At 44.8% G+C, this 27,883-nt stretch overlaps 2 protein-coding genes and 1 non-coding gene across 3 annotated transcripts; all 3 read left to right on the top strand.

The window, feature by feature from the left end:
- The first annotated feature begins 89 nt into the window (after positions 1–89).
- Positions 90–13,074, top strand: synpo2lb (synaptopodin 2-like b). The gene is made up of 4 exons (XM_061811074.1): positions 90–597; positions 4,129–4,514; positions 4,937–5,307; positions 9,018–13,074. The coding sequence occupies exons 1-4, from the start codon at positions 496–498 to the stop codon at positions 11,357–11,359; spliced, it is 3,201 nt and encodes a 1,066-aa protein (XP_061667058.1). The 5' UTR covers positions 90–495; the 3' UTR covers positions 11,360–13,074.
- On the top strand, positions 5,434–5,506 carry trnas-gga (transfer RNA serine (anticodon GGA)). The gene has a single exon. It is a non-coding gene; the product is annotated as a tRNA-Ser (tRNA).
- Positions 13,075–15,872: 2,798 nt separating the features above from the next.
- On the top strand, positions 15,873–25,943 carry myoz1b (myozenin 1b). The gene is made up of 6 exons (XM_061810687.1): positions 15,873–16,006; positions 19,542–19,628; positions 23,707–23,873; positions 23,952–24,021; positions 24,098–24,284; positions 25,670–25,943. Exons 2-6 carry the CDS (start codon positions 19,544–19,546, stop codon positions 25,902–25,904), a joined length of 744 nt encoding a protein of 247 aa, XP_061666671.1. The 5' UTR covers positions 15,873–16,006; positions 19,542–19,543; the 3' UTR covers positions 25,905–25,943.
- Positions 25,944–27,883: the final 1,940 nt, after the last annotated feature.

Below are 27,883 nucleotides of genomic sequence, written 5' to 3'. Positions count from 1 at the left end.
TCAGAACTGCTTTGTAAAGGTTGCAGTATTTGTGCAGTTCTCCCTTATGTTCTGTCCAGTAAGTATACATGTCCACGATTTAATCTTATATAAACAGCAGATTTAATTCCCGAGGAAGCCCCTGAGAGACAATAAACCCAGTGAAATTCTTCACCCAGCCCCCTCTGCTGAGTTCTGTTTAAGTGGCTGCGGTTATTTCGGGATGGTGTATCAGCAAGCATCACCTCTGAGAGTGACACGGCATGTGTTGAATAGAAGGGAATGATGAAGGCACACACACATACGCACACACCTCCCATGTTCCCGTCCTGCAACGCGACATTCCCGTGGAAGCAGATGCAAGACAGCCCCCCGCCTCCTCACCCCCGTGCCTAACCTTCCTCTTCACTTGGGCCGTGTGGTGTCGGGCACTTGCAAAAGTGTAAGGAAGTGAAGACACGCACACCCGCACGCACTTCGTCATATATTTCCGAGCAGAAGGCCTCAGGAGCAGGGATGGTGGCGGAGGAGATCGTGGTCTCCCTCTCCGGGGGCTCCCCGTGGGGGTTCAGGCTGCAGGGAGGAAGAGAGCAGCAGAAGCCTCTACAGGTGGCAAAGGTACGGCAGTGGCGATCATCTTCCGATTAAGAATACGATCATTTTGTATACCACTGCGAGGTTTTGCTCTAGAGATTGTGACGTCGTTAGCATCATGACCAAGTAATATTTACCCTAGTCACAATTTCATAACAAATACTGTACCAATGTGCTTGCTAAAAAATATTTTCTCCATGCCTATGTAGATTCTCAGTCATCAAGGTCATCGTAATGCGCAAAAGTTCAAACGTGGCAAGTTCTTGTATGTTGAATTTTTTTTTCATCTTTCCAGAAAATGTTCAAAAATGACTCAAGCAACTATAATATTATGCAAACAATCGGAACTTCTGCAAGCAACGATATGAGATTCAGTGGCAATATGTACACATATCTCCTAGATATGGGTCGAAACAAAAATTAACTTATTGGATATAAATAATGCAAAATTTCAATGCAATTAATACAGGCCTGCCGTCGTGCCACACTCACAACTAAAAACTCTATTTCCTGGTTGAAATACTGTAATTGGAAATGTGATATTAATCCATTTGTCTCCACGCCCCAAAAATATCTCTTTTGTATTGTACTTCAGAAAAACTTACAATTTTGACCAAATGAAATAATTGGTAAAAAATTAACACATTTTTTGCTTCAATTCAATCGACATTGTGCATGTTTTGGCCACCTGGTGGTTGTACAATACGAACATACAGACAATCTTACATTCCAAAACAAAATACATTCCATATTACGACAGTGTGATCATACTGTTTTAAATAAAAACATTCTAAAACAAATAATTTTCCCATTTCCTTTCCTATTCTCTCCCATTTACCGAGTGTTTCTGAACGCTCCTCACACATGGAAATATGAATGGCATCCGCACCAAAATGGTTCCCAAATGTCACAAATGGAGCGTCGTATATAAAATGAAGCGTCGTATATACTGTGCTCTTACCCCAGCAGTCCCTAACGAAACGTGAACAATCACTTTTGTTCTAAAAACAGTTCACAGAAACCAGAATGAACACGTTCTCAATAATGTTCATCAGGCAGAAATGAACAAAAATCAGTTCTGGTTCGCCCAAAATATGAACTACTTGAACTTTAGTTCACTGAACTCATTCAGTGCACTATACACGGAGACGGTCATAAATCTTAGGTAAGATGCATGAATATTAGTCATTTGTCACAGAAGATAAAGAATACTTGCCTATGAGTATATGATGGGTCTGTGTTCAAATATCCACTGCTCAAAGGTTTAGAACGCAGCGACAGACTGTGCTATTCTTTAGTCCGTCTATGGCCTTTGCTAGCATTACATTAAATGCATTTTTAAACCAAACCTATAAGCTTCTTTAAATGATCATCTTTGTTTTATGTTTAGTTTGACAGTATACTTAAAACAGGTCGTGGCAATAAACAGCTTGAAGGCTCTTTATTGATGAGTAGTTAAGCGTTTGTGAAAGTGACACTTCTTGCGAATTGTGAATTGAATAAAAGTAAAAAAATATGGCTGGAAAACGGTGTATTGACATTTTATAGATTCATATATTCAGATACCAAAAGCATATGAGATTTCAAGCCATAGAAGGTGTTTTTATGACTGATTTTGCTTCTTTTCTATTTCCTGGTTGTGTTCTCAAGGTCTAAAAGTGTTTGTCATCCCAGCAATACACAGTGAGTCAAAATAGCATCTATCCTCGACCCGGCACTCCTCATAGACACACTATTTATGCAACAAGGACTCATGAGACGATGTATTCGCCGGTTATTCTCAGAAAGAAAGTGAGAGATAAATAATTAAGCGCTCTCATACGCTCTCTGTCCTATTAAACGATGCCCACTGTGCCCCCATGAGATTCGCTTACGGGTTTATGGGCCACAAAACAGTGAGAACATGTCAGATAGGGACTCAAATTTCATATTGAGGCCTTTTAGTAGCTGTTAGACCTGAGATAATAACTTCTTGGACTTCATATGATCTAATGTAGGGTTTAAAAATGAGATTTAATCATCCAAAAAGCCTTTTGTCTTCCTTATAATAAGAACATTTGGATTGTGACCTTGCTGCCACCCTCTGCTGCTACAGATCAGTGTGTGTCTGTGTGTGTGTGTGGGGGGTGGGGGTGGGGGGGGGGCGCATACCGCTGATAAGCCTGGTTGGGGAATGTTGGGGAACAGAGCTGCAGGACAAGAATAACTCCTTTAAGCGGCGCTGGAAGCAAGTCATGGAAAAAAAAGCCCTCCTGTTCACACACAAAGATAAAGACACGCCACACACACACACACACACACATATTTTACACATATTTTATTTTGGGTATGTGGGCGACATAGGGAACGACAGGCATGCCCCCTTCGACCCAGACGGGTGATGCGACTGTTCATAGACCCTTTTTCATGATGCTCACATGTGCTATACGCCGATAGATTGCCAGACCGTGCGCGCGTTTGCTGATCTATTGTCGGACGAGCGTGCGTGCATGTGTGCGTGTCCGAGAGCGGTCGCCGGGTGTACTTGAACCGTTGAAAACGGGAGACGGCGTTGTCCTTGCACGTGTCAGCCATGCTGATAAAAGCAAAACACGGGGGAACATTCTCGTAAATGCACTGATTGGATAAGATGCGTGCAAGTGTGTGAGGATTGATACGGCGTGAAAATCATTTGTGTGGAGTTATTATGGTGCACAAATATTTTAACAGTGTGAATGACAGGATGGATTGCATATTACCTTTGCTGATATGCAGTGGAACCACTTGCCTCTAAAAGACCCTGTAAAATAAATTCATAAATTTACAGATCTCAATCAAAGTTTGAATACAACTGCTGTTAATTTACTACATTTATTCATATTTGATTATTTTTTCTTCAATTTTGAGGCCTTTATCGATATGTACTTTATTTTTTTTAACAATTCTCTGTGGTGTGTCAAAGAAATTTGCAACAAACATTTGCTGGCCTTGTTATTTTTTTTCTCTTGCGTATTTATATTTGTAATAATTCAAGTGCTATATTAAATACATGGGCAAAGGTTAAATTGGCAGTGACATGAGCACATAAAACTGTCAAATTTAAATTTTTTTGTAAATTATAGGAGCTCAATACTGCATAATATTTCTGCATATTCCCGGCAAATTTCCCAATTTCTCTATTCTAAATCATTATTTATTATTATAACATGCCACCACAGCCGAGTATAAACAGGGGTTGGTGTCAATGAGGTACATTGAATTGGCATCTTGGTAGATAAGTTTTGCATGGCAAGGAGGTTTAGCAGTTTAGGTTTAACCGGTTTTGCAAGTTTAGCCTGGGTTGTTAGTGGAAGTGACAGATGGGTATGTATACGTCCACTTTGGGTGGATTTGTACAAAATAAAATCAATTAATTTTTGGGAAGACGGTGGTATATTTACAGTTGAAAATAGTAATACAGGCAGTTACACACATTTTTAAGCGAGGTGTCAATTACTTCATTTTTTCGCTCTTCGAGGGGAAATTCACCAGGGGGGATATAAAATGACCCCTTGCAACCTCATCTCGTTGTTGCAGGTACGACGTCGCAGCAAAGCGTGCAGGGCGGGGCTGAAGGAGCACGACGAGCTGGTTGCCATCAGCGACCACCCTTGCGCCGAGCTAAGCCACGCCCAGGCCATGAACCTCATCGATACCCAGAACGGGACGCTGCACCTGAGGGTCAAACGGACGGCGTCGTACTCCACTCGCTGCTCACCTCCGCTTATATCTGTGAGCTCCTCCGTCGAACCCGCCAGCGTTACCTCGCCGCCGGACAGCGAGGCCTACTACGGCGAGACGGACAGCGACGCCGACACGCGCTCGCAGGTGCACCGGCGCCAGCGCCGCACGCCCCCTCACTCCCGCTTGCCCGCTCGCTATGACAACCACGGGGAGGAGGAGGCGATGTCTGAGCTCAGTGGGTAAGAGGGATTTGTGCCCGAGGGCTCTGCTGCCCAACATAGAGGAAAATGGACAGGGAGAGTTGGGAGACGGGTACAGTCAAACTCAGACATTTATTAGTTTTGCTGTTAAATTACATTTTTTTTTCAATGTTTCCAGGGGTAATTTATGTCCCAAAGCCCAATTAAAATATAAAAAAGGTGCACACCCGTCGTGATTTTTAATATTTGCCAGAGGCCGAGAGACTGGTGTGTGCGGGGTTTACTGCATTTTCACTGATTAGGTGGCTGAAAGAGATAATTCAATATTGCTATTTTTCTCATTTAAAAATGTTTGAAAAAATGTGGCAATAAATCGTCATTTCCATTTAATATACTTGGCCAATAAAGATGATTTTCATTCTGACCGCATTGTATGTGGTTTTCCCTTTTCCGTCTTGAAGCTACGAGAGTGCTAACGATGCAGCGGCGGGTCCAATTCAGGGGAAGTGGCACGGCGTCCCGCACAAGGATTTCATCTACCAGCTGCCCCAGCCTGCGTGGACCGACCCGGCCCAAAGCTTCACTCCGCACTCACTCACCCCGACCTACGAGCGAGGCCTGGCGGAGGCCGAGGGTGAAGGAGACAGCGGCTTCCAGGAAGCGCTGGCCGGGTTCGGGCTCGCCGCCTGCCCGCCGCTTGTCTCTCCGGAGCGGGCCAAGGAGGCCCTGACACTGGGGTCTGGGAGTCAGCTGGTGCCCATGGTGGGACCCCAGCAGGGCCCCCTGAGCGAGGAACTTGCCGCCACTTACATGGACAAAGCACGGCAAGCCAGTGAGTATACATGCAAAACCTATTTTTTTAAAGTGCCACTGTCATGAAATGGATGATTTTTAGTATATTACGGACGGTATATTCGTTTTTTCACCACAAAATTTTGACGTATATGGATTTTTGTGAGGCCCCGTAGCTCAGCAGTTAGAGCACTGGTTTGGAAAACCAGGGGTTGTGGGTTCGTATCCCACTGGGGCCTCCACTCCCTGAGAAGGGTTGTGTCAGGAAGGGTAGCTGGTGTAAAAATTGTGCCAAACATATATGTGCGTTCATCTGAGATGACACACTGTGGTAACCCCGAAAGCAGAAAGAAGAAGAAGAACAACATGGCTTTTTGTAACTCCCGCCATGAAAATCCTCTCGAGGGATTTGTTTTCGACAAGAAGGAGGAAGTGACGTTTAGGGCAGTAGCGCACTCAACCAGACTCGTTTCTTTCTATTAGTTTTACCCGCGGGAAGGTAGCTCGTTGTTCCTTTGTGTTAGCCAAAATGCCGGCTCGTTGCATTGCTGGATATTGTCCGGACACCCGGGAGGATGGACTTACCCTTCATAAATTTCCAAGAGACCCCAGTTCGTCGTGAAAAATGGATTGCACGGGTGCAAAGGACGAGAGCTTTGTGGTTTCCAAATGACAGGTAGGTGTGTATAGAGCTACTAAAAAAAATAAATAAAAAAAACAATAGTTTGGGGCGAGGGCGTAATCCTTTCAGAACGTAACAAAAGAACCGCGTCCGTATGTCAGAGGTGCTAAATGTGTTGATGTGCCGCTTGGCGCCGTGTCCGCAGATCACGGCTTCGGCCAGGGTGGTTAATCTACGCCGAGCGGAGGTGGATCGGACGGGGAGGTGGTTTGGCCGCATGCGATATGGCCATGATCCGCATATCATCTAAATATGGCTCGAAACAATAGGTTAATATTGCCCCGACACTTCACTCGATTTATTAGATGTTCTCTTCTTTGAAGAGAGCTTCCGTGTCTGACGGGGCGTGTCCCTTAGTCGGGGCCACAGCGTGTTTTCAATGCCGAATGTCCCAGTGTGACATCACGGGCAGGAGATGCAGCCAATATGGCAACCACTTGGATGTCAAATGAGATTTCCGCAACTCTGCGCATGGATGACGTGCTCTCCGCTCATATTTATTTTTTTCGTATGGACATTGAAGTGACTAATGTTATATGTATTTTTCATTTCAATATCTATTTTAGAATTTTAATAGGGATGAGACTTGGGCTTTAAAGTTTAGAGGTGCGTATTTTGCATATGTGGACCTTCAAATGCCAGACTAACATGGACTCATAAAAGTTTTGATTGAATTTTCTAATCCTGTTTTGTCATACAATTGTCCAGAAAATGCCCCACCTGATAGCTACTTCTATTTGACCCAATTTTCTATCCACTTTGGAAAAAAAAAGCCCCAAATCAATTTTAAAAAAAAATTTTCTTTCCATCCAATTTCTATTATTTGTGAGTGCAAAATTTCGGTAAACATTTAGAAAAATAGACCGTTTTGGTCTATTTTGTGTGTATTGAGTCAGATTTTCATATAACATAACATATACATAACGCACAAATTGTGTTACCATGGACTTTAAACTGTATTTTATCATAAAAAAAAAAACGTGTACTACTAACCCTAAACAAAGAAGCATACCCCAAAATAGAACTCACACATTTTATTGGGTCATGCAAAACGCCATATTTTGACACACAACTCCTTGTATTCTGTATTATACTCACATGACATCACGCACATACCCAACGGTGACTCCGCTTTCTAAATATTTCCTGGTGAACGGATCTGTCTATGTACAGTGCGGGTTAGCGACAGGTGTTTAATGCGAGTCAGCAAGACAGGAATAGCGGCTTGAGATCATACGTCGCTTTGCGCGGCGGGACGGAAACAACAAAAGGTCTTTAACGCTCAGAGCGGGGGAGCAGCTTCTAAGTGCCTTGGAGAAGGAAAGGCTGAGGGTGTGCATGTGTGCGTACGCGCGTACGCGTGCTGTCGGACGGCCTGGGGGACGCTAAATGATAAACACGCGCGCACAAAATTAGTCTTGAAAGATGAGGGACCCGACATCCCATTCAGCAGGTGGGCGCACAAGCCGGCACGCAGGTAAGACAAAAACGCCTCATTGGAAGAAATGCTAAGAATGATCAGTGATCTCGATTCACGCAATCAAAAGAACTGATCAATGAAAAGAATGTAGCTCCAAATTTTGTGATTTGTTTTTGAAAACAAAATATTTTTTTAATCTTGAAAAAAAATTGATTTTTGTCAACAAAAGAAATATTGTTGAAAGAAATTTAATTCTGGGGATTATTTTCAACAAAATCTTTTTTTCCCACAAGGAATTTACTTTATAATTTGAGGATATTTTTTTTTTCCAATTTTATAATTTTTTTTTGGAGGGGGTTGTCAATTTGTGGTGATTCTTTTTTTTTCCTGTTCATTGAAAAGCACAGGGTGTGTTTTGTAATTTTATTTGCAACAAAATATATTTAATACAATATAAATTATAATATTTTAAAACAAGGATTATGTATTTTTGAATTGAACTTTTTCTTTTTTATTTTTGGATAGAATGAATGATTTTTTCTTTTAAAATGTGCTTTTCTATATCATTTTTGATGAGAAGAAAGATTTTGTTTTTGACATTTTTTTTACTTCATCACAATTTTTTTTTAAGTTTGGCATTTTTTAATTTAATCTGAAGCTCTTCCCATAAAAAAATCTCACAAAATGTGGAAGATTTTTTTAAACCGTATTTTACTGATTTTTAAGAAAACTAAAACAAAAAAATTGAGATGTGTTTCTTATTGGTCAGCAAATAATAATAATTATTATATATATATCTATATATATTTTTTTCCATTTTACCAATGTATTTATTGTATTTTGTACGTCATCCATGAGAGACTAGTAAAAGTTATCATAGTTTTAAATAGCGTCCGACTCAAAGCGCGTACATACTGTACACAGGGGGGGACCAAAAAGCATCTCTGTACAGAATGGACACCGTGATCTAACCATTCCGGACCGTGTGGCTCATCGCCGGAGATCAGCAGGAATTCTTTTTTTGTGAATCCACAACACGTACGGCTGTCTGTCAGTGATCATCTTCACTGCCATCGAAACACGTCGGCCAGTTTAGGGCTGGACCACTAGCACTAAAAGTACTTATACACTTTGTGTATATTTAGAAGGAAAGATACCTATTCACATTTTTGTCCACTGCAACACAGTTCCAACTACACCTCGTATGTGACAAGTTGACTATATCACCCAGTGACATATTTTGAGATTATGATGGGCGCCCAATTGGCACGGCGTCTTTGTTTTGTCCTCCTCTCCATAATAACAACTCCTGTCAGAAGTTTATCTTATCCGCAGCCATGGAGGCGAATATAAGTAACTTGTGCTGAGTGGTGCTTTCGGATATGGGCCAGATGGGCAGCTGCCCAGAGTGGCATCCTGTGCGGGTGGGGGCGGCTTACCCCCACTGTTGACGACCGTCCCAATGTGTGCCTGCCTTTGACGGCTGCCACGCATGGCACCTACCCTTGTCACAGCTGTCTTGAAAATAAACAGCAAATGGCAAAAATCTTTGCCAGTGCTCCCCCCGAACCCCACCCCCTGTGGCTAAGCAGTCCGAACATTTATCAATTTATTCAATCACCCCTCTTCTTCTGTCTCCTTTGCGCAGAGCTGCATCGCGGAGAGAGCTTGGTCGAGAAGCAGGTGAAAGAAGCTCGCACCAAGTGCCGCTCCATCGCCTCGCTCCTGACCGACGCCCCCAACCCGAACTCCAAGGGGGTGCTCATGTTCAAGAAGCGGCGCCAGAGAGCCAAGAAGTACACCCTGACCTGCTTCGGCAAGGCCGAGGACGACCGAGGGGGCGAGAGCACCGAGGGGGAGACGGAGGAGGAAGGCGGGAGCTCAGTCCAGAGCTCGGAAGTGGACGAGGGGGGCTTCTCGGCTTCGTTCGATTCCACGTGGGATAGCGGTTACTTAGACCTGCTGGATAGGAGGAGTGCCGCCTGCCCGCCTGCCACGCTGACAACTGCTGATAACAGCCCAGGGCTTGATAACTTGACCTCAGTGGCCCCAATCCATCAAATTCCAAATTTTGAGGCGCTCAGACTGGAGACCATGAAACAACCGGACGTAGCCATGTCTTCAGCTCTGGATATGCCTCTTCTCAATGACGCACCAGTTGCCATAAGCCAGGCTAGTGTTACATTAAGCCCACCCCCTTCGACACCCCCGATTAATCAAAACGGTCTTCATGTCAACCTCAGTCCAAGTCAAAACCTTGAGCACCATTTAAGTCCGACTCCACTCAATCGCACGGCTCGCCCGTTCACTCCCGGTCCTGCGGTGTCTCGCTCATCAGTGACCTCCGTGATGTTCCGCCCACCCCAGCCCAAACCGGTAGCGGCTGTCTCCATGGTGACCTTTGGGCCCACTCACTATCCGGCGGCAGAAGAGAGGAGAGCCGTTTCCAGCACCTCCCTCTACATCCCTCCTCGGAACAACGGCGTCAGCCCCTCGATCAGCACCCCGGCCCTCTCGCCCCCGTCGTCTTTGTATCCCTCCACCCCCCTGGCTCCCCAAAGTACCCCAGTCCAGCCTGCTCAACCCTTCTCCCCTCCACAACCATTTCACTCCCCTCCTGCCTTTTATCACCCTCCCACCCCTGGCCCCATCTCGCAGGTTCAAGTCTCCATGCTTCCTCCAACTCAGATTACACCAACCACTCACTCCTGCACCCCCAACTCGATGGGGACTCCAAAAACCCCTCAAACTCCAGCCTCGGATTCATTGGCTACTCGTGAGCAGCGCATCTCGGTGCCAGCTGTTCGCACCGGCATCCTACATGACGCCCGTGGCCGTAGCAGCAAAAAGCCGATGTTCAGCGCCATCCGGAGCAAAGATGTGTCCCCAAACCCTGCCTTGATGTCCATGGTGCAGAACATGGATGACCGGTTTTCGAGAACGGCGGGCGCGGAACCAGGGATTGTATCCAGGGCCGAGGCTGGCCACGAGTCTGGGCCCGAGGAGGATTGGTTGCGGCTCGGGGCTGAAGCTTGCAACTTCATGCAGGCTCAGCGGGGTCCCAAGCCCCCGCCGGTGGCTCCGAAACCAAACACCTCTCAGGCGCCTCAGCTGGCAGGGAAGGGGGGTCAGCTGTTTGCCCGCCGACAAAACCGGATGGATCGTTACATTGTCGAGCGGAGTCCCTCCGTTGGTCCTGCGCCATTCTCTCCTTCCCAGACCAGGGAACCTTCTCCCACGCCATCGCTCCCGGCCACATGGAAGTACTCCTCCAATATCCGTGCCCCTCCTCCCATCAGCTACAACCCCCTCCTGTCACCCTCATGCCCCCCCAAAGCCCAGAAGAAGGTGGAGATGACAAAGTCAGGACTGGCTGGATCCAAAGGGAAGAAAGCCGTCAAAAAGCCGGTTGACGTCGTGAACCACCAGCCGTACCAGCTCAACTCATCTCTGTTTACCTACAGGGGTCCTCAGGACACAGCCGCCAGTTGTCCTCAGAAGATGGCAAGGGTGTACGAGTTGAAACGCTTCTCCACCCCCCCTCCGACAGCCACCAGCCCTGCCTTGAAGGTGATCGTACCTCGATCGGCCACGACACTCGGAGAACCGCTGTGGCGCTCTAAGACTGGCTCCCCCTCACCTCAAACCACCCATCACCGTCAAACGCCTCCTATCCTTTACCAGTTTCAGTTGTCCCCGGGGCACCTATCCCCTCCACCGCCTCCTGCCCCCACCGCCCCCCTCCCTCAGCTCCCTACCTTCACCTCGACTCCAAACGCAGTCCAGTCCCCCATGTTCTCCCAGCTCCAACCCCAACAAGCCGACAGGCAGTTTAAAAGCGCCCCAGATCTGAGCCCCCTTAGACCTCCTGGGGCCACCCGGCAGACGTCCACCGGCAGCCAATACAGCAGGGTTCCCAGACCTAGATTCAGCACTTCCAACCTGGGCCTACAGCCTTCAGTGTGGCGCCCTGGTTCCATCGCACACTGAGCTAACGCATTTTAGTCGGGACTGAATAGAAAGCATTTTATTTTAAAAGGAAATCCACTTATTTTGAGTTTGGTAACATTGTTATTGAAATCTGCGGATGTGTGTTTTTATCTCAAGCTTAGTTTGGAACTAAAAAAAAAAAAAAAGTGATCCACTTTTCTTTCTTTTTGGGGTAGATACCCTTTAATATGGCCAGCTTGTTGCATTTAGTTAAAATTTTATCGGCAACATGGCGGTTTAGCGAATGTGCCGGAGCGAGATTAAAAGATTAACAGATTAGAAAGGCAGGAGAAAGATGAAAAAAGTGTGGAGTGGAGGAGGTGGAAAAAGCCGCGCAATGGAAGGTGGATGAAATACGAGAAGATTCAACGAAGAGTAACGAACTTCCTGTCGTAGTAGCAATCGATGTAGAAGCACCAACTTTTTTTTCCACATTGCTTGTAATTATCTAAATATACGCGATATAGCTGTGTTTTCTCTCTTTCTTATAATATAACAAGAGTATAGTGGTGCAGGTTTTTTTTTTTTTTTTCCCCCCAGAGGTGGGCGACTTGCGTCACAGGATTTCGCTTGATTTAAAAACCCAATTTTAGGAATATGAACTCACTTGGCTTCTATTTATGACCGACTCGACTTCAAATAGAACATGACTTGACAAAGGGGAGGCACGGCGGTCGACTGGTGAGCATATCTGCCTCACAGATCTGATGATGGGGGGGTTCAAAACCCGGTCATGCTTGAGTGGAGTTTGCGTGTTCTCCCCGTACCTGCGTGGATTTTCACCGAGCACTCCGGTTTCCTCCCGCATCTCAAAAACACGCATTAATTGGAGACTCTAAATTCTAATTAATGCTAATTCTAAATTCACATCTATCTGCCCTGTGATTGGCTGGCAACAAGTTCAGGGTGTACCCCGAAGTTAGCCGGGATAGGCGCCAGAACTCCTGCGACCCTTGTGAGGATAAGCGGCTCAGAAAGTGGATGGATGGATTTTAAATTTATTGTGTGGTTTGTTTTATTTTTGAATGAAAAGTAATTTTCGGTGGTGTGATAACCTGCCGGTATGAAATTAAGAAGAGAGCAGAGGACAAAATGAAAATTAGTTCTTTTGATAAATTTTGGCAAGAAGAGAATGCTGACGTGGAAATTTTACAACTCAAAGAGGCACAAAAATTACAAAATCTAATATCTTCTGTCATGATATAACCCAGAAAGATCGTCACCTCACAGTTTAGCTAACCGCCAGCTAGTGAAAATGGAACTATCGGTCAGATTCAAGTCAGTTATACATTTGATTGAAAAGAAAATAAAGTTATAGACAATAAATACACTAGTTTGGGACCATAAGAAATGTGTCTGCTAAGGTTAGTAGCGCTAACTAACGCAAATACCGATAGGCCTGTTGACTGTGAATAAGATGATGTAGTGAGTTTGTTTCACTTGATTCATGACTGACTTGCTTGATTTTGCCAAACTAACTTGAGACTTGCTTGAAACTTTAAGGTCAAGACTAGAAACTGACTTATGACTTGCGCTTATAAAATGACTTTCTCCCACCTGTGGTTTTTTTTTTTTTTGTAGTGTTTTTCCATAATATCACTCACAAAAAAGTGCTAATTAAATTTTTGTGGAAAAAGAGGCGGATAATGTTTCTTTTTTTTTGTTGTTTCTTTTCCATCGGGACATGGCGGCTAAATAAAAATAGACATGACTCACCTCAGCTGTCATTCTCTTTCTTTCTGCATCACCCGCGGCAGCGCCCACTTTCACGCCGGCTCACTGTCTCAAATCCTCCTCGTCCGTTCATTTTTTTTTCAGCTAAATGGTGCATACTTCATTTAAAATCTCAATTTTAAATGTATCCCGGCCCATCTTAAGAAATGTTTTTCCCCCGTCTCCGCCACGTGAGGGCAGTGTGAGACAGTTCAGACACTTAAAGCTAACTGGTCTTGCCTCGACAGAAAATAAATGCTAGTACCCGTTAGCAAAGAAGTCCTAGAGAGAGAAAAATATTAGCATTTGACGCTAGTGTGTCCGATTGACACATGTGGTACATTATGATGGAAGTCGCATAGATCTCTAGAAAACTTCTGCTGTGAAACAAATACTTTATGCTTAACTTTGAATGTTCAGAATTTTCATCATAGAGTGTTTAAGGAAGTTTGTTGATCCGCCATTGAAAAACGGAATTATCCTGCTAGGGGATTGCCCCGATCCACAGCAAATTTAAAGTGGATTCGCTACGCACAGGGATGAGAATGACAAATTTGGAAAAGCACTGAAAATGTCTGCCTTTGGCATTTTTTTTATTTTTTATTAAAACACAGTTAAATGGTGACCTCTGGTTACTTCTAACAGTGTAAATACACGGCAATCATAACATTTTGAAAACTGAAAATATGAGTCAAAACAACCAAGATAATTTTGCCAAACTTCAGACATAAAAATGTAGACTGAGTGAAATTTATAGCAAATAGGCTACGGCACTTACAAGTTATACTTCATAAATAAGTACACAAGTAACTTGTTCATCTATATATATATGAAAGAGAGAGAGAGATCATGAAATATAAAAGTGAGCGATAAAATGCGTGATCTACAGGGCCAGTGCTACAGATAGGCCTAATCATATTAACAGTTGTCAATTATATAATATTTGAGAAATTTACGCCCAACTTACCTTTGTGTTTCCTGGTTTGGATATGCTCCTGGATATGTTTTGCTCCTCCGCTTCCATAATTGATCATATCGGAACACAGAGTGCACAGCACTTTGCCGGGAACGTCCACTTTTTGTACATGTTCGGTTAGATATGTTCATACAGTTTTCGTTCGGTATACTTTTTTTTCAAGCTGTGCCCATCTGAAACAGTTTTTTACCCACCGTGGTTTTTATCAATTTCCCTGGCACGATGTTCATTTTTTCACTCCAAGACTTTCGCCATACTGGCAAATGTGCAGACCGCTCGATGACATATGCGTACGTATGTCTATAAGTTATAACTATGCCGTAGTAAACAGAATGCCGCTATGAAATGTTAACATCAGAGTGAAAATACCGACGAAATACCGCCAAAATGCTGCCGGAAATCGGAATGTTGTCGTTATTATAAGGACCAAATTTAATGCAAACAGATAGCAATGCCGTTTTCCACTATCAGAGCTGTGACCAACTTCACGACGAACGTTGCAGATAGATGTTGGCGGTCGGTCGTGGTCACAGCCTCGCCCGGCGTCAAGCTGTACCCTCCCCCCCAATTTTCTCAACGGATTTACATGTTTCACAAAAATGAGATTTTCATCTGAAAAAAAAAAACTCAGAATTTCGCTGATTCGCGGAAAATTCTCATCCCTAACCCTGTGAATATATGCCACGAGACAAGAAACTGAGATTCTCCTTCACAAACTCAGATTTTGACCTAAGGTGCTGGGTACGAAGAAGATCGCCCTCTTGAGGAGATCCACAGATCACATCCCAGAATTTCACTTCGCTCCCACTGGCAATACTGTACTCCCACTCACACGGTGGTGTTGCGACTTTTGGCTTGTTTGATCGGGTGTCGCCACAGCGAGTCACTCACGACTTGTTTGGCACGGTTTTCATCCAGATGCCCTCCCTGACACAAACCACTCATTCTTTTAATCACGCCATAATGGTGAGATAATATGTGTGACGTAGAATTGAAGGCTCTGGACAGCCTTGCAGTTGTAAAACCCAACCACACCTGGGTGGATCGGGTGATTGACGTTAGCTTTCATTGCTAATTTTAAACTAGCGTCGTCACATGGTTCACGCCCAAATCTGCCGAGATTTTGTAAATACATCAACGCATCCGCTGGCTTCATTAACCACTTTTTTCAGCGCCACGCTTTTCCCTACGAATTAGCGACTTGCTGCCTTGCACACAATCGCCCATTTCACCTATTTTTGGAGCAGTTAATCTGCGGCTATTTGGCATGGTGCTAAACTCTTAATTCCGATGGCTTTTTCACGGCGTGATTGAGAGCAGGACGGGGGTTCATCCCGTCCCTGCACATGCCCGCCGAAAAGCCTCTGTCCTCACGCAAGTGTTTTTAGTTTCGTGCCACTGATTGCTTCGTATTCTCAAAGACGAAAATAAACATTAACGAGGTGTCAGAAGGTCTCGGGCACACCTTATAGAATAGCGTTAGCAAAACTTGGGGATGGGTCCTGTAGAGGGGGATTTGGGTTTTTGAGCTTCAAAACCTTCGGCAACCTGATACCAGAAGAACTTTCTAGAAGTATTAGTAGCTGTGTTAGAAGAAATGACACAGTTCTTGCGAAAAACACTCAGAGTTCAAATCAAGCGACGGGCTTCCATCGGTGTTTCCTTCAACACAGCGATTGGTCGTTGGGCCACGGACATCATTTCTGAACTTGAAACACCACACCCACCACCCCAGGCCACACCACCCCTCTTTCACACCCTCCGCAGGAGGACACATGTCCACAGTGCACGAGCAACCCAGCTGATAAGGTTTCACTTTATCCGGCGGCGAAGACCAGGTTCAGCGGTACAACGCCGGACTCGGGGACTCCAGTCTACCTGGAAGTGGCAAAGTTTCGTTCCTGCGGGAACCTGCCAGGATCTGACAGACTTGCTGTGGTTTACACCGGAGTTTCTAGGTAAGTCAATGTTTGTGTGTGTGTGTGCACAGAGGCCTTGCACGGTGGAGGATCCTGGACTGATGCAATCGGAGCTGTTAAATAATTCAAGAGCCAGTTTAAGTTCAAGGACTTGTTTACAGTCAGATGCATTTGATTTGTGTTGTGAGCAAATTTTGGCAAGGCCTCGTCGGAGAGAACCCCCTCGCCACTGCTTTGCTCCCATATCATGAGAGTGTGGTTTGATTATTAAGGAATCGAGAAATGCTGAAATGTGTATTATTACTAAACACATTGCCCTTTTGAGGCCTCCCACAAAACACACACACAAATAATCACAAAATTTTGCAAGACTGACCACCCTGATGGAAACACTGTTTTCAGGATATATGAAATATCTATGGATCTATGCTGATAGCTGCATTTTCAGACTAATTTCAGGGATCATACCGTGGCTACTTTTGACAGATCCATGCAAAATAACGCGAGCAGAGCATGGCGTCAAAATTTGTCGATTGAAGCTGATGTGAAAATTCAAAGAAATTCATACTTATGAGAATGTAACCCATCCAGAATTTGGGTGAATTGGGTGACAAAGGTAAGTAAAATATGAAAAAGTCTCAAGTCATAACCTTCAAGTCTCAAAGCAAGCACTAAGTCACTGTGGAGGGGGGGTGAATCAAGCAAGTCGAGATCGCAAAGTGATCACATACAACAGACCTAAGCGCACTTCTCATCTTTTAGCAACGACTCTTTAGTGATGCAAGCGTCTCCACATTTTTCAATTTAAAAAAAAAAAAATCAATTTTCACAGCGGACCAGTAGGTCTACTAGGCCTATGCTCGACATAAGTGGGTAAACTAAGGCCCTGACGAGCGAGCTCCGGCGGCGGGCCCCGAGCCGAGCTTTCAGGCGGCGGAGGCCTTTAGCCGAGCTTCGGTGGTAGCGGAGGCCTTTAGCCTAGCTTTGGTGTCCGGGGCTAGTGGCCTCCACCGCCTGGAAGCTCGGCTCGTGGACTGCCACCGCCAGCTTCGTTAGCCCCAGATCCCGAAGCTAGGCTAAAGGTTTCCGCCGCCACCAAAGCTCAGCTAAAGCCCTCCCCGGACGTTGAAGGTCAGCTCGCGGCCCGCCGCCGGAGCTTGTGACCTGCCTTCGGCCTCCGACTTGTCAGACGAATATTCAACGTTAATTATAGCCACAGGTTCAAATCTGTACGGAAGTATTCCTCCGTCTTCCCAATCAACCGATAGTGCTCTTTCTTCATCAGATGAGGATAAATCCGAGAAATCAGCGCTGGGCATAATGGTGTCCCACGTTAGCCACCCTTTGGAACGGCACGGTACACATCACATATGCCCACGTAGATCATGTGACTCGCGAAAATGGCAGCGCCCCTGAAAATTCGCATTTGTCGATAAAATTCTTCTCAAAATAGTATTAAATGAGAAACATTGTCAAAATAGGGTACATATTACATGACCTATTGGGTACACAGTTCATCCAAAGCACTGGATTTGGAAGGAACGTTACCCACCCTGGTGCAGTTTTTAGTCGGCATACTGGAGGATGGATGGATTTTGATTTGGGAATATGCTGATTTTATGCCACCTCCTTCCTCCTCAGCTGTCCCCCTCCAAGATTTATCTCGGAGCTAAAACAGGCAGGTTATGGCGGGTGGGGGGGGTGTTAAGTGTGGCCGGGAGGGTGATGTGGTAACAGGACCTCTCCTCACTCCTGGCGCGGACCAGAATATTCCAGAAAAGCACCCTTTAAAAAAATTAAAATACATAAGCAGACATTATAGTGTATACATCATAACATGTGCAAGAACACGCAGTATGGCTGAATCCCAGCCTTGGAAACGACTTCAATTACAGAGAGTGAAAAGCAATTACATTAAGCGCCCTCCCCGCGGATGAGCCCCTTCCGCGGCTAACAGCGACTCACCTCCAGCCTTACGTAATTGCTTTCGACCCGCAACGCGTCTCCAGCCGACATCGGGAGACGGTGGCCCCATCGGCTGGGGAATTAGCGTCCTGAAGGCGGCGCCTCGGGTGTCTCGCACGCCACCGCCGCGCTCAGCGGTCTTAACGTAATCGCGGCCGAGCTGGCAACAAGCCGGTGGCTGTCGTGCAACTTTATCATCAACAACGCGCTCGTTTATTTATTATGCTGTAGCTACATACCGCTCTTAATTGGATCACATTTCACTGGCAGTCTCAGTGTCATGTTGCTAATTCTGTCATGACCCCCCCCCCCCCCCGCCGCGATCCCCCTTGCACCATTACACCCCCAACCCCCGGCAGAGGCCACTAATATTTTTTGATATACTTTGCAGCGACCGTATCACATGCTGATTGTTAATAATAATTAAAAAAATATATGTATACTGTATATAGTCAGAGTGGTGTCACATGGCACATTTGCTGCGACCAATCAGATCAATGTATTGTCTTTATGATAATATTGGCCTTAACTTGTTTACATAAAATACATACACCAATGATTGGCAGCTGTAGGGTCGCTGGTTCGTATCGCTGCCCGTGCGCATCTCGCCATTGTGTCCCTGGGCAAGGCACTTTACCCGTGAATGAATGTGGTTGGATGTTTGGTGGTGATCGGAGAACACCTGTTACCAAGAGCCACGTTATATTCAGTAATAACTGAGTTATATGCGTACCTATTTTATCATTTTTTTACTGCTAACTCAGTTGGCGGTTTGTTTACAACAGCTGCTGCTGCTAAAATGGGCCGAACACGGCGCGCATTCAACGCCTCCCGTCTTTCGCGGCTTTTAATTTCTCGGCTTTTAATTGTCACGCGCAGCCGTTTGAAGTCCTTGTGAGGAAAAATAGTCGGCACTGCGTTGGATTTAAGACGGCGTTTGTATCCAGACCCACCGGCGAGCTCGCCCATAAGTTGGAGGCGATCAAAGGCTTCCAAGATCCGCAACTCTTCCTGCCACATCCTCCCACCGCTTCTTCAAGTTGATCTTTTTGGTAAAACTATGATGGAGACTCTAAATTGACCCTTGGTGTGATTGCAAGTGCGGCTGTTTGTCTCTACGTGCCCTGCGATTGGCTGGAAACCACTTCTGGGTGTTCCCCGCCTCCAGCCCGAAGTTAGCTGGGATTGGCTCCAGCACCCCCCACAACCCTTGTGAGGATAAGCGGCTGGGAAAATGGATGAATGCATGAATGCTTACCTAATTTTTAGCATTGCGTCATGATTGGAAGTAAGTAAGGCATTTTTAGAGGTTTTCACTGACGATAAGTTCTTTGCTAGCTTAGCTTTGCATAGCGCAGCAACAATTTTTTTTTAGCCATTCTATATAATCATCCAAAATTCTTTGCGCACACTAAAGATGCTGGCGACAGTGTCTCAAAGTATAGTCGAAACAAAATAGCGCTTCTAACATAATAATAATAATAATTTATAAATATGTATCATTATATTTTACTAGTAGGGGTCAGTAGGTGTACAATCAAATATATTTGCCATTTCAAGAGTTGACTCTTCAAGACTTTCAATTCAGCGCGTCTTTTTGTGTGCTCAGCCATGTCGCTAACAACTGCTGCCCCCACGAACAAGAGGAAGAAGGCCAACAAGATCATCACCGACTTCTCCAACATCAGCCAGAATGGTGAGACACAAACTTGTTTACCCAAACACGCAAAATGTCCTCATATGTTTGATTTAGGTGACACGGTGCCTCAGCTGGTAAAAGCGATGGCTTCACAGTTCTGAGGATCCGGGTTCGATCCTGGCCCCGCCTGTGTGGCGTTTGCATGTTCTCCCCGTGCCTGCGTGGGTTTTCTCCGGGCACTCCGGTTTCCTCCCACATCCCATAAACATGCAACATTAATCGGACACTCTAAATTGACCCCTCCGTACAGGGCACTTAACCACGCCTCCTGAAGTGACGTCACGCCACGTGCGCTGACGTAAGACAAACAGTAAAAATGGCAAATACAATACAATACATTCTGAACTGAGACAGACTCCATGCTTCTGATTTCATTCAAATCAACGATATATTATAGATTCTAAATACAATACATTCTTAACTGAGAGAGACGCCATGCTTCTGATTTCATTCAATCATTCACACGTAGCAATGTTATGCTAGCGGAGAACATCTCATTCATTTATACGAGACGTGTATTAAAAATCAAATTTAGGGCATATCTTTGTGCAAACACAGTCTGGTTAACTTTTGGCCGCGAGCCAGCAAGAAAGCGACACGTTTGTGCAGTCCGATCATCGCTAAATATCGCTCAACAAAGAATTAGTGTGTCAATCGTTCACACGTAGCAATGTTATGTTAGCGGAAAACGTCTCATTCATTTATACGAGACGTGTATTAAAAATCAAATTTAGGGCATATCTTCGTGCAAACACCGTCTGGTTAAGCTTCGGCCGCGAGCCAGCAAGAAAGCGACACGTTTGTGCAGTCCGATCATCGCTAAATATCGCTCAACAAAGAATTAGTGTGTCAATCGTTCACACGTAGCAATGTTATGTTAGCGGAAAACGTCTCATTCATTTATACGAGACGCGTATTAAAAATCAAATTTAGGGCATATATTCGTGCAAACACCGTCTGGTTAAGCTTCTGGCCGCGAGCCAGCAAGAAATCAATACGTTTGTGCAGTCCGATCATCGCTAAATATCGCTCAACCAAGAATAAGTGTGTCAATCGTTCACACGCAGCAGTGTTATGCTAGCGAAGAACTTCAAATTCATTTATACGAGACATCTATTGAAAATCAAATATAGGGCATACCTTCGTGCAAACATATGTGTTCCGGTTGATATTAGATGGATTTAGTTGATGATGCGGTCTTCCACAAAGTTTGATCCATCGAAGGCATTTTTCGTACTGGGTCTTCGGTTTTGGAAAGGGTACGAATCGAACTCCACCAACTAGCCTTTCAGGATACCTGTCGTCACTATTATAAAGTCAGTGACTACACCTCTTAACCATATTTTTTGTAAAATAACCCAAATACGCGATAAAACGCTAACTAACCCTATACTGGACCATGCAATGTTGTCAGAGAAAATGGCGGGAGCAAAAACGGGCTTTGGTCTATGCAGATCTCTGGCCTCTGATTGGTCACTGAGGCGGATTGCGCAATATCCATGGAGGGGTCAATTGCCCCTCGATGTGATTGTGGGTGTGGCTGTTTGTCTCTATGTGCCCTGCGATTGGCTGGCGACCAGTTCAGGGTGTACCTCGCTTCCTGCCCGTTGATAGCTGGGATAGGCTCCAGCAATCCCCGCAACCCTCGTGAGGATAAGTAGTGAAGAAAATGGATGTATGTATGTTTGATTCATTATGTTGTTCTTATGTCATTTTTTTTTAGCAAAATTCAAATATTGTTTTTTAAATGAAAATATGTCTAATATTTTTGTGGAGTATATGTATTATTTACAAGTCTTTAGTTATTTAATAATAATATCATATAATATATTTTAAATTCAAATATATTGAATGATATCCAAACAAATAAAACAAACAAATTTAAAAGGTATTTATTTATGTTGAATTTCAATTGTAATTATTTCTTATTGATACAAAAATAACAAGCAAATCAACAAATGTTTCTTTTTAAATTAAGGACATATCGTTGTACCTATTATACAGTATACATTGCTTAGTAGCAGCATGAGGTCAATGTATACAACATACTTTATCTGCGTGTAGTTGCAAGTAATCACTTTGCTTGAATACTATAAAATTCCTGTTAACTTGTTTCACTTACTTTGTCTGAAAATGTGCATTATTTATCAACTACAAATTGTAGCTGATCTATCTATGCCAGTGACCTACGGTGACTGGCAGAACAAATAAAAGCTCTTCCGTTACATGGCAAAAGGTACGATTAGTCTGTGTATCCATCTGCTGCCATTCACGGAATAATAATAATAGCTTTTTGCTCAACTAAACAGGCCCACGCACTCAGTACTACTTCTCTCGAAGTAAATTTGTCATTAAATTCAGATGAGATCCTAATTATCTCGTCATTTTCGTTTGGTGACGTGGCGTGAAATTTGTCCCATGTAAAACACGCGTGTTAGCTAATAAAGGTTGCGTCTTATTGTTGTCAAATCTGCACCGACACGACATTTGTGTGTTTTCGCTCGGGCGGCAGCTTATCCCGTTTTATCCCCGTATTTTTGCTCCAGTTAATGCCCACTCATCCATCCATCATCTCGTCACTGTCAGGCCTTTTATCACCCCCCCCTCCACACACACACACACACACACACACACACACACACACACACACACACACACACACACACACACACACACCACACACACACACACACACACACCAGTGATGTCTGTCTGTCCTTTTTCCTCACAGTCAGCAGTCAAGCTCCGGTTTCACATTCTTCTGAATTAACGCTCAAATCAATATCCCCACGGGAGAGTTCACTTTGCGCAGCAGCCTCAATTATTTCTCTCTCTCTCTCTCTCTCTCTCTCGCTCTCTCTCTTTCTCTCTCTCTCTCTCTCTCTCTCGCGCTCTCTCCTCACAAGCCCACACACACACATCCAACAGACACCCCCTTGCGCAAGATTTACGAGGCCCTCAGCTCACGGCTCTCCGCATCGCAATGCTAACCTCGCCGTTATATAGGAAGCGGAAAAAAATCCATCACGTCCCCCCCCCCCACCCGGAGAGAGGGAGGGTGACGAAGTGGTTGAGGATTTCCCAGCGTTCCAAGCATGAAAACCAAACTGTTCCATCCCTTCCTAGACTCTCTACTTACTTTAACCTAATGACTAAGTTGTTTCTTCAGCGCCACCGTCTCTAATCCATACATCATGGCCGGCCTCGCCACTGTTTTATAAACTTTGCCCGTCATCCTAGCGGAGACTCTTCTGTCACATAGAGCACCAGACACCTTCCACCAACTGTTCCACCCCGCTTGGACCCGTTTCTTCACTTCCTTACCGCACTCACCATTGCTCTGTATTGTTGACCCCAAGTATTTGAAATCGTCCGCCGTTGCTATCTCTTCTCCCTGGAGGTTCACTCTTCCTCCTCCGCACATATATTCTGTTTTACTTCCTCTCATTTCCAGTGCGTACCTCTATCTTTCTCATTGTTCCTCCACCTGTTCCCTGCTTTCACTGCAGATCACAATATCTGTGAACATCACGGTCCAAGGAGATTCCAGTCTAACCTCATCTCTCAGCCTATTCATTACTACCCAAAACAGGAAGGGGCTCAGCGTGGAACCCTGATGCAGTCCCACCTCCACCTTAAATTCTTCTGACACACCTACGGGACATCTCACCGCTGTTCTGCTGCCCTCATACATGTCCTGTACTATTCTAACATATTTCTCCACCACCCTGGACTTGCGCATGCAGTACCACAGTTCCTCTCTTGGTACTCTGTCATAGGCTTTTAATGTAACTCCTTCTAGCTAGCTAACACTTTTGATATTGATAATCCCTATGTGAAGGTGCTTTGTTTGTGTTGACTTATATAACAAGTGACTAATCTTTTGTGCTACATCGGTTGACGATTGTGTACATTCTGGATTTTTGGTGTTCATGCTTTGAGATGATCGTCTTGACATCGCTAAATGTCAAAAGAGTACTTCACATCTTTGAAGGTCATATGAGCTGAAGTCTAGATTTATTTGAAAAAAAAAATTACGTGGAAGGGAGTAAAACGTTGCTTTCCTGACCCTCAGATGACGAGTCTGACCCGGAAGCCTCCGAGCTGGACCTGGGCACCAAGATCAAGGCCCCCAAAGACGTGATGCTGGAGGAGCTCTCGCTGCTCACCAACAAGGGGTCCAAAATGTTCCATAAGAGGCAGCAGCGGGTGGACAAGTTCATCACCACTAACGAGAACATGGTGGGAGGGAAAAACATCAGGCCACAAAAAAGTCGAGGTGTTTGCTGCTCAGACTGAACATTCTCGTCTTCATTCCAGCAGAACCTGCAGAACCTTCTGATGTCGCCTCCCCCTGTCCCGCCAAAGCCCGAGATGCCAAAGGAAGACGGTAAGGTTTTTAAAGATTTACATTCTCTGCTTTCTAACTTTCCAACCCGCTTTGTCGTCTTCTTGCTTCTCCCCAGTGGCGGCGCGAGAAGACGCGGTGGAGAAGGAATCCGAGAAGGAGAGGAGGAGGAGGGAGTACGTTCGCACCTACGTGTCGCCATGGGAACGGGCCATGAAGGGCGACCAGGAGCTGGCGGCCACCATGAGAGCCAGCATGCCGAGACCCGGGCGAGTCCAGTTTCCTCAGTACAAGAGCTTCAACAGGTGGTTGCCGAACAAGTTCTTGATGTGGCCAATTATTTTTGTATTCCTCGCTGAGACAAGCAGGAAGTCTATTTTATATATATATATATATATATATATATATATATATATATATATATATATATATATACATATATAAATAATTTTTTTTGGTGAGGCTTTTCTGGGCAGCGCAAGCACACCTGTAATGAGGTTTCCCACTGAGACAACATGCACGGCCCAGATGTGATTATCTCAAAATCTAATGTGATCCCTTGATCTTCTCTTAATGCTCTTAATGGTGGATGCGGGGGTGGGGGTGGTGTAGGGGGGGTGGGGTGGGGTTGGGGAATGGGGGGTGGGGGGTGGGGGCAGAAGCTGTGCCATTAGGAAAAGCAGCAGGCGAACAATGACATTCAAAGGACAATAGGGGGATCAAAAGTATTGGGACAGAAAAAAAAAACAAACAAACTGAGGTTTACGGAGGTTATGTGTGGCCGCAATCGCTTCTGTGTACGTTTTTAAAAAAAAAAATCATAGTTAATGAATGAGAGTTTGTGTAAAACCAGGGGTCATTTATTTAAATATTGGTATTTGTATTGAATACAAGCGGAAAAGATCGATGGATTCCGGAAAAGGTTAACGTTTCGCTGAACACGCTTCCGCGTTCACAAGCCGTCAAAACCATCACTATGTGGGTTTTATTCCTGATGAGAACAGATCCAGCAGCAAAGTATTTGTATGCGTCCAGACATTTATACGCTTTCAAACTTTTCCGTGTAAATCTCGTCGACTTACTCACCAGATCCATGTGTGTCGATGTGTCCGAATTAACAGTCGAAACAGGCGAAAACATCGACTTCAGCATTAAATACGGGTCCCTCTATGCCTAAATCTAATTTTTCCACGTTTATTTGCACCTTCTAAATGCCTGACGGTATCGGACAAGACTCTGGGCGTCGTGCTACAAGACATATTTCCGTGTCGTCTCCGATGGACTTAGCATTGAGCAATGCTTAGCTTGACTGGCAATGTGGCGAGGCAAACAAAAGTCACGTGATTTTATGACGTAGGTGCACGAGCTCTATGGACGGACCAATGAAAACGGGGTGGGGTTGGCGCTGATGGACATGCTAGAAGCTAATCATCTCACGCTAGTTTCTTTACGGATGCTCATTTACACCTGAACACACCAACTCATACTGTACAACTCAGAGTTCAGAAAAACAAGATATTACAATGAACCCAAAGCTAGTTGTGCAAAGTAATGCTGACCAGTTTAGACTGGTTCTCAACCAACGGCAGCCATCTCCACATCTTCCCAGTCAAAAATATGAATCTGTGTCACAGTATCATCGCTAAGCACTCATTTTCCTGATCATTTCCTCCCGCTCGACCGCCACCAGGACAGCGCTGCCCTTCGGCGGCGTGGAGAAGGGCCCCAAGCTGACGGCGCTCGAGCCCCCCGACCTCGGGGCGGACCCCGACGACCTGGAGCCGCTGCCCTCCTTCCAGGCCGACGTCCGCTCGCGGCCCTCGTTCAACCGCACGCCCATCGGCTGGGTGTGCAACGAGGACAACACGCACATCCACATGGACCTGGACGCCATCCCCTTTGACGGGGAGACCGACGATCTCTGAGCGCGCGCATTCATTTTTATCTGTTTCAGCAGAATATTTGCTTTTAATGCATGGAAATGAAAACGACTGAAGGACAAAGGATCTCCTTCGCCCCATTTAAAAGAACCTTACTGTGATTGTGACAAGCGTGTGCCAAAGTACTAAGTAGTATGAAAAAAGAAGCACTCTGCACTCTTAAAACAATGTACTTATGCAATAAAGTTCTCCTTTCAAGATGGTGCCATTGCTTCTCCTGTCTCATGGTGCAGTGTCATTAAAAGCCCAAATATTTTTTATTCTTGTACATATTTTGTGTCAGTGTTGGGTTCATTGAAGTCTCTAAATCGGCCTTAAGTGTATAAGTGAGTGTGAAGGGTTGTTTGTCGATATGTGGCCTGCTATTGGCCGGCGACCAGTCAGGGGTGCACCAAGCCAGCCACCCCAAGTCCAGCTCACTTGTGACCCTAATAAAGATAAGAAGCATAGAAAATGGATGACTTTAAAATTCTTGTGAAAGCACGAAAACACTAAATCCCCACATATACATATTTTGAAGTACAGTACAACCTCGGTTCTCGACCACAATCCGTTCCAGAAGGCGATTCCGAGAAGCGATTTGTTCAAAAACCGAATCGCTATTTCCCACGTTTGCGTACAGAGGCTGCGTTATACACAATAACAACGCGTGTCGTGGGTCAGCTGGTCGGCCCGCGCGCGTTATGTTATTTTAAGTTTTGTCGCAGGCGTTCGAGTACCGATTTTCGTCCGAAAACAGAAGCAAAAAAAAATAATTTAAATTTTCATTCGAGAACGGAGACCTTCGAGAACCGAGTATTCACTGTACTATTTGTCTTCAAAACCAAAAATCTATTAACAGTTTCGATTCGGGATGGGTCATATACCAAATGGGTGAGAGAAAAAAATCAAAATGGAACCTCTAAAATCTCATTTATGGCCCTAACATAAAGACGTTTTGGACAACTATGTCACTATATGTCTCTCTGTTTGGAAAGGGGCATAAAACAACGGGTTTGGAGGGGTGGACAGTTTCCCTGGGGTCTTGGAAAGTCTTGTCACGACCCTACGAGGACCATCATTTTCAGGTTGCAGGGCTCATGGCCCAAAAAAATAAAATTTAATTACATTTTAAAAAATCAGCTTTTTCACTTCCTGCACTCAAAAACTTTCATCTATTGTCAATATCGATTCAAGAAGTCATAAAATGTTTGGGTGTTTGCAGTGGTGGACAACTGCCCTGGAACCTTTAAAATTCTCGTTACGGCCCTGCCGGAGTTTGGGGGTGGTGGGTGGGGGTGGGTTGGGTTCATCTCCACAAGATTTCAGAAACAAAGAAAAACAATTTTCAGCTCCTGACATCACTCACACGGGCCAGGGGTGTCAAACTCATTTTTCTCGCGGGCCACATTGTAGTTCTGGTTTCCCTGGGAGGGCCGTTACTACTGTTAAACAAAAATATTGAACCGTCTCGTCATATTTACATCATTAATTCCTGAACTTCTTTTGGAATCGGAAATCAGGAGTAAATGTTTTTTTTTTCCAACTATTCATGTTTGGTAACACAAAAATGCTTGCAATATCTCAACTTTACCATTCATGATACACGACAATTTGACATTTCGGTCCCGATTTTTATAAGATTGATGGAAATTAACGCTGTTGATTTGGCTTTGCGGGGCACATAAAATCGTGCGGTGGGCCGGATCTGGCCCCCGGGCCTTGAGTTTGACGCCTGCGCACTCGGCCATGCCCCTCAAATACTTTAACACATGAATACTACAGCATGTCCAGTAGTTTCTTTTAATAAGGCCTGTTTATGTTTAGATTACCTTTGAACGTGGTTCATAATATTATATAAAACTGATTTGATGTACAAGGTATCTACGTTACGAGCTTGGTCTTGGTCGTGTAATGAGTTTAACTTGAGGGACCACTGAATAAAAAAATGTGTGCCTTGGTTGAAAAATGTTGGGGACCTTTTT

Source organism: Syngnathoides biaculeatus, chromosome 22 (assembly GCF_019802595.1).
Source record: "Syngnathoides biaculeatus isolate LvHL_M chromosome 22, ASM1980259v1, whole genome shotgun sequence".
In the NCBI taxonomy this organism is placed as follows: domain Eukaryota; kingdom Metazoa; phylum Chordata; class Actinopteri; order Syngnathiformes; family Syngnathidae; genus Syngnathoides; species Syngnathoides biaculeatus.
Note: the sequence above shows the minus strand (reverse complement) of the source record. Positions and strands in the feature narration are given on the sequence as shown.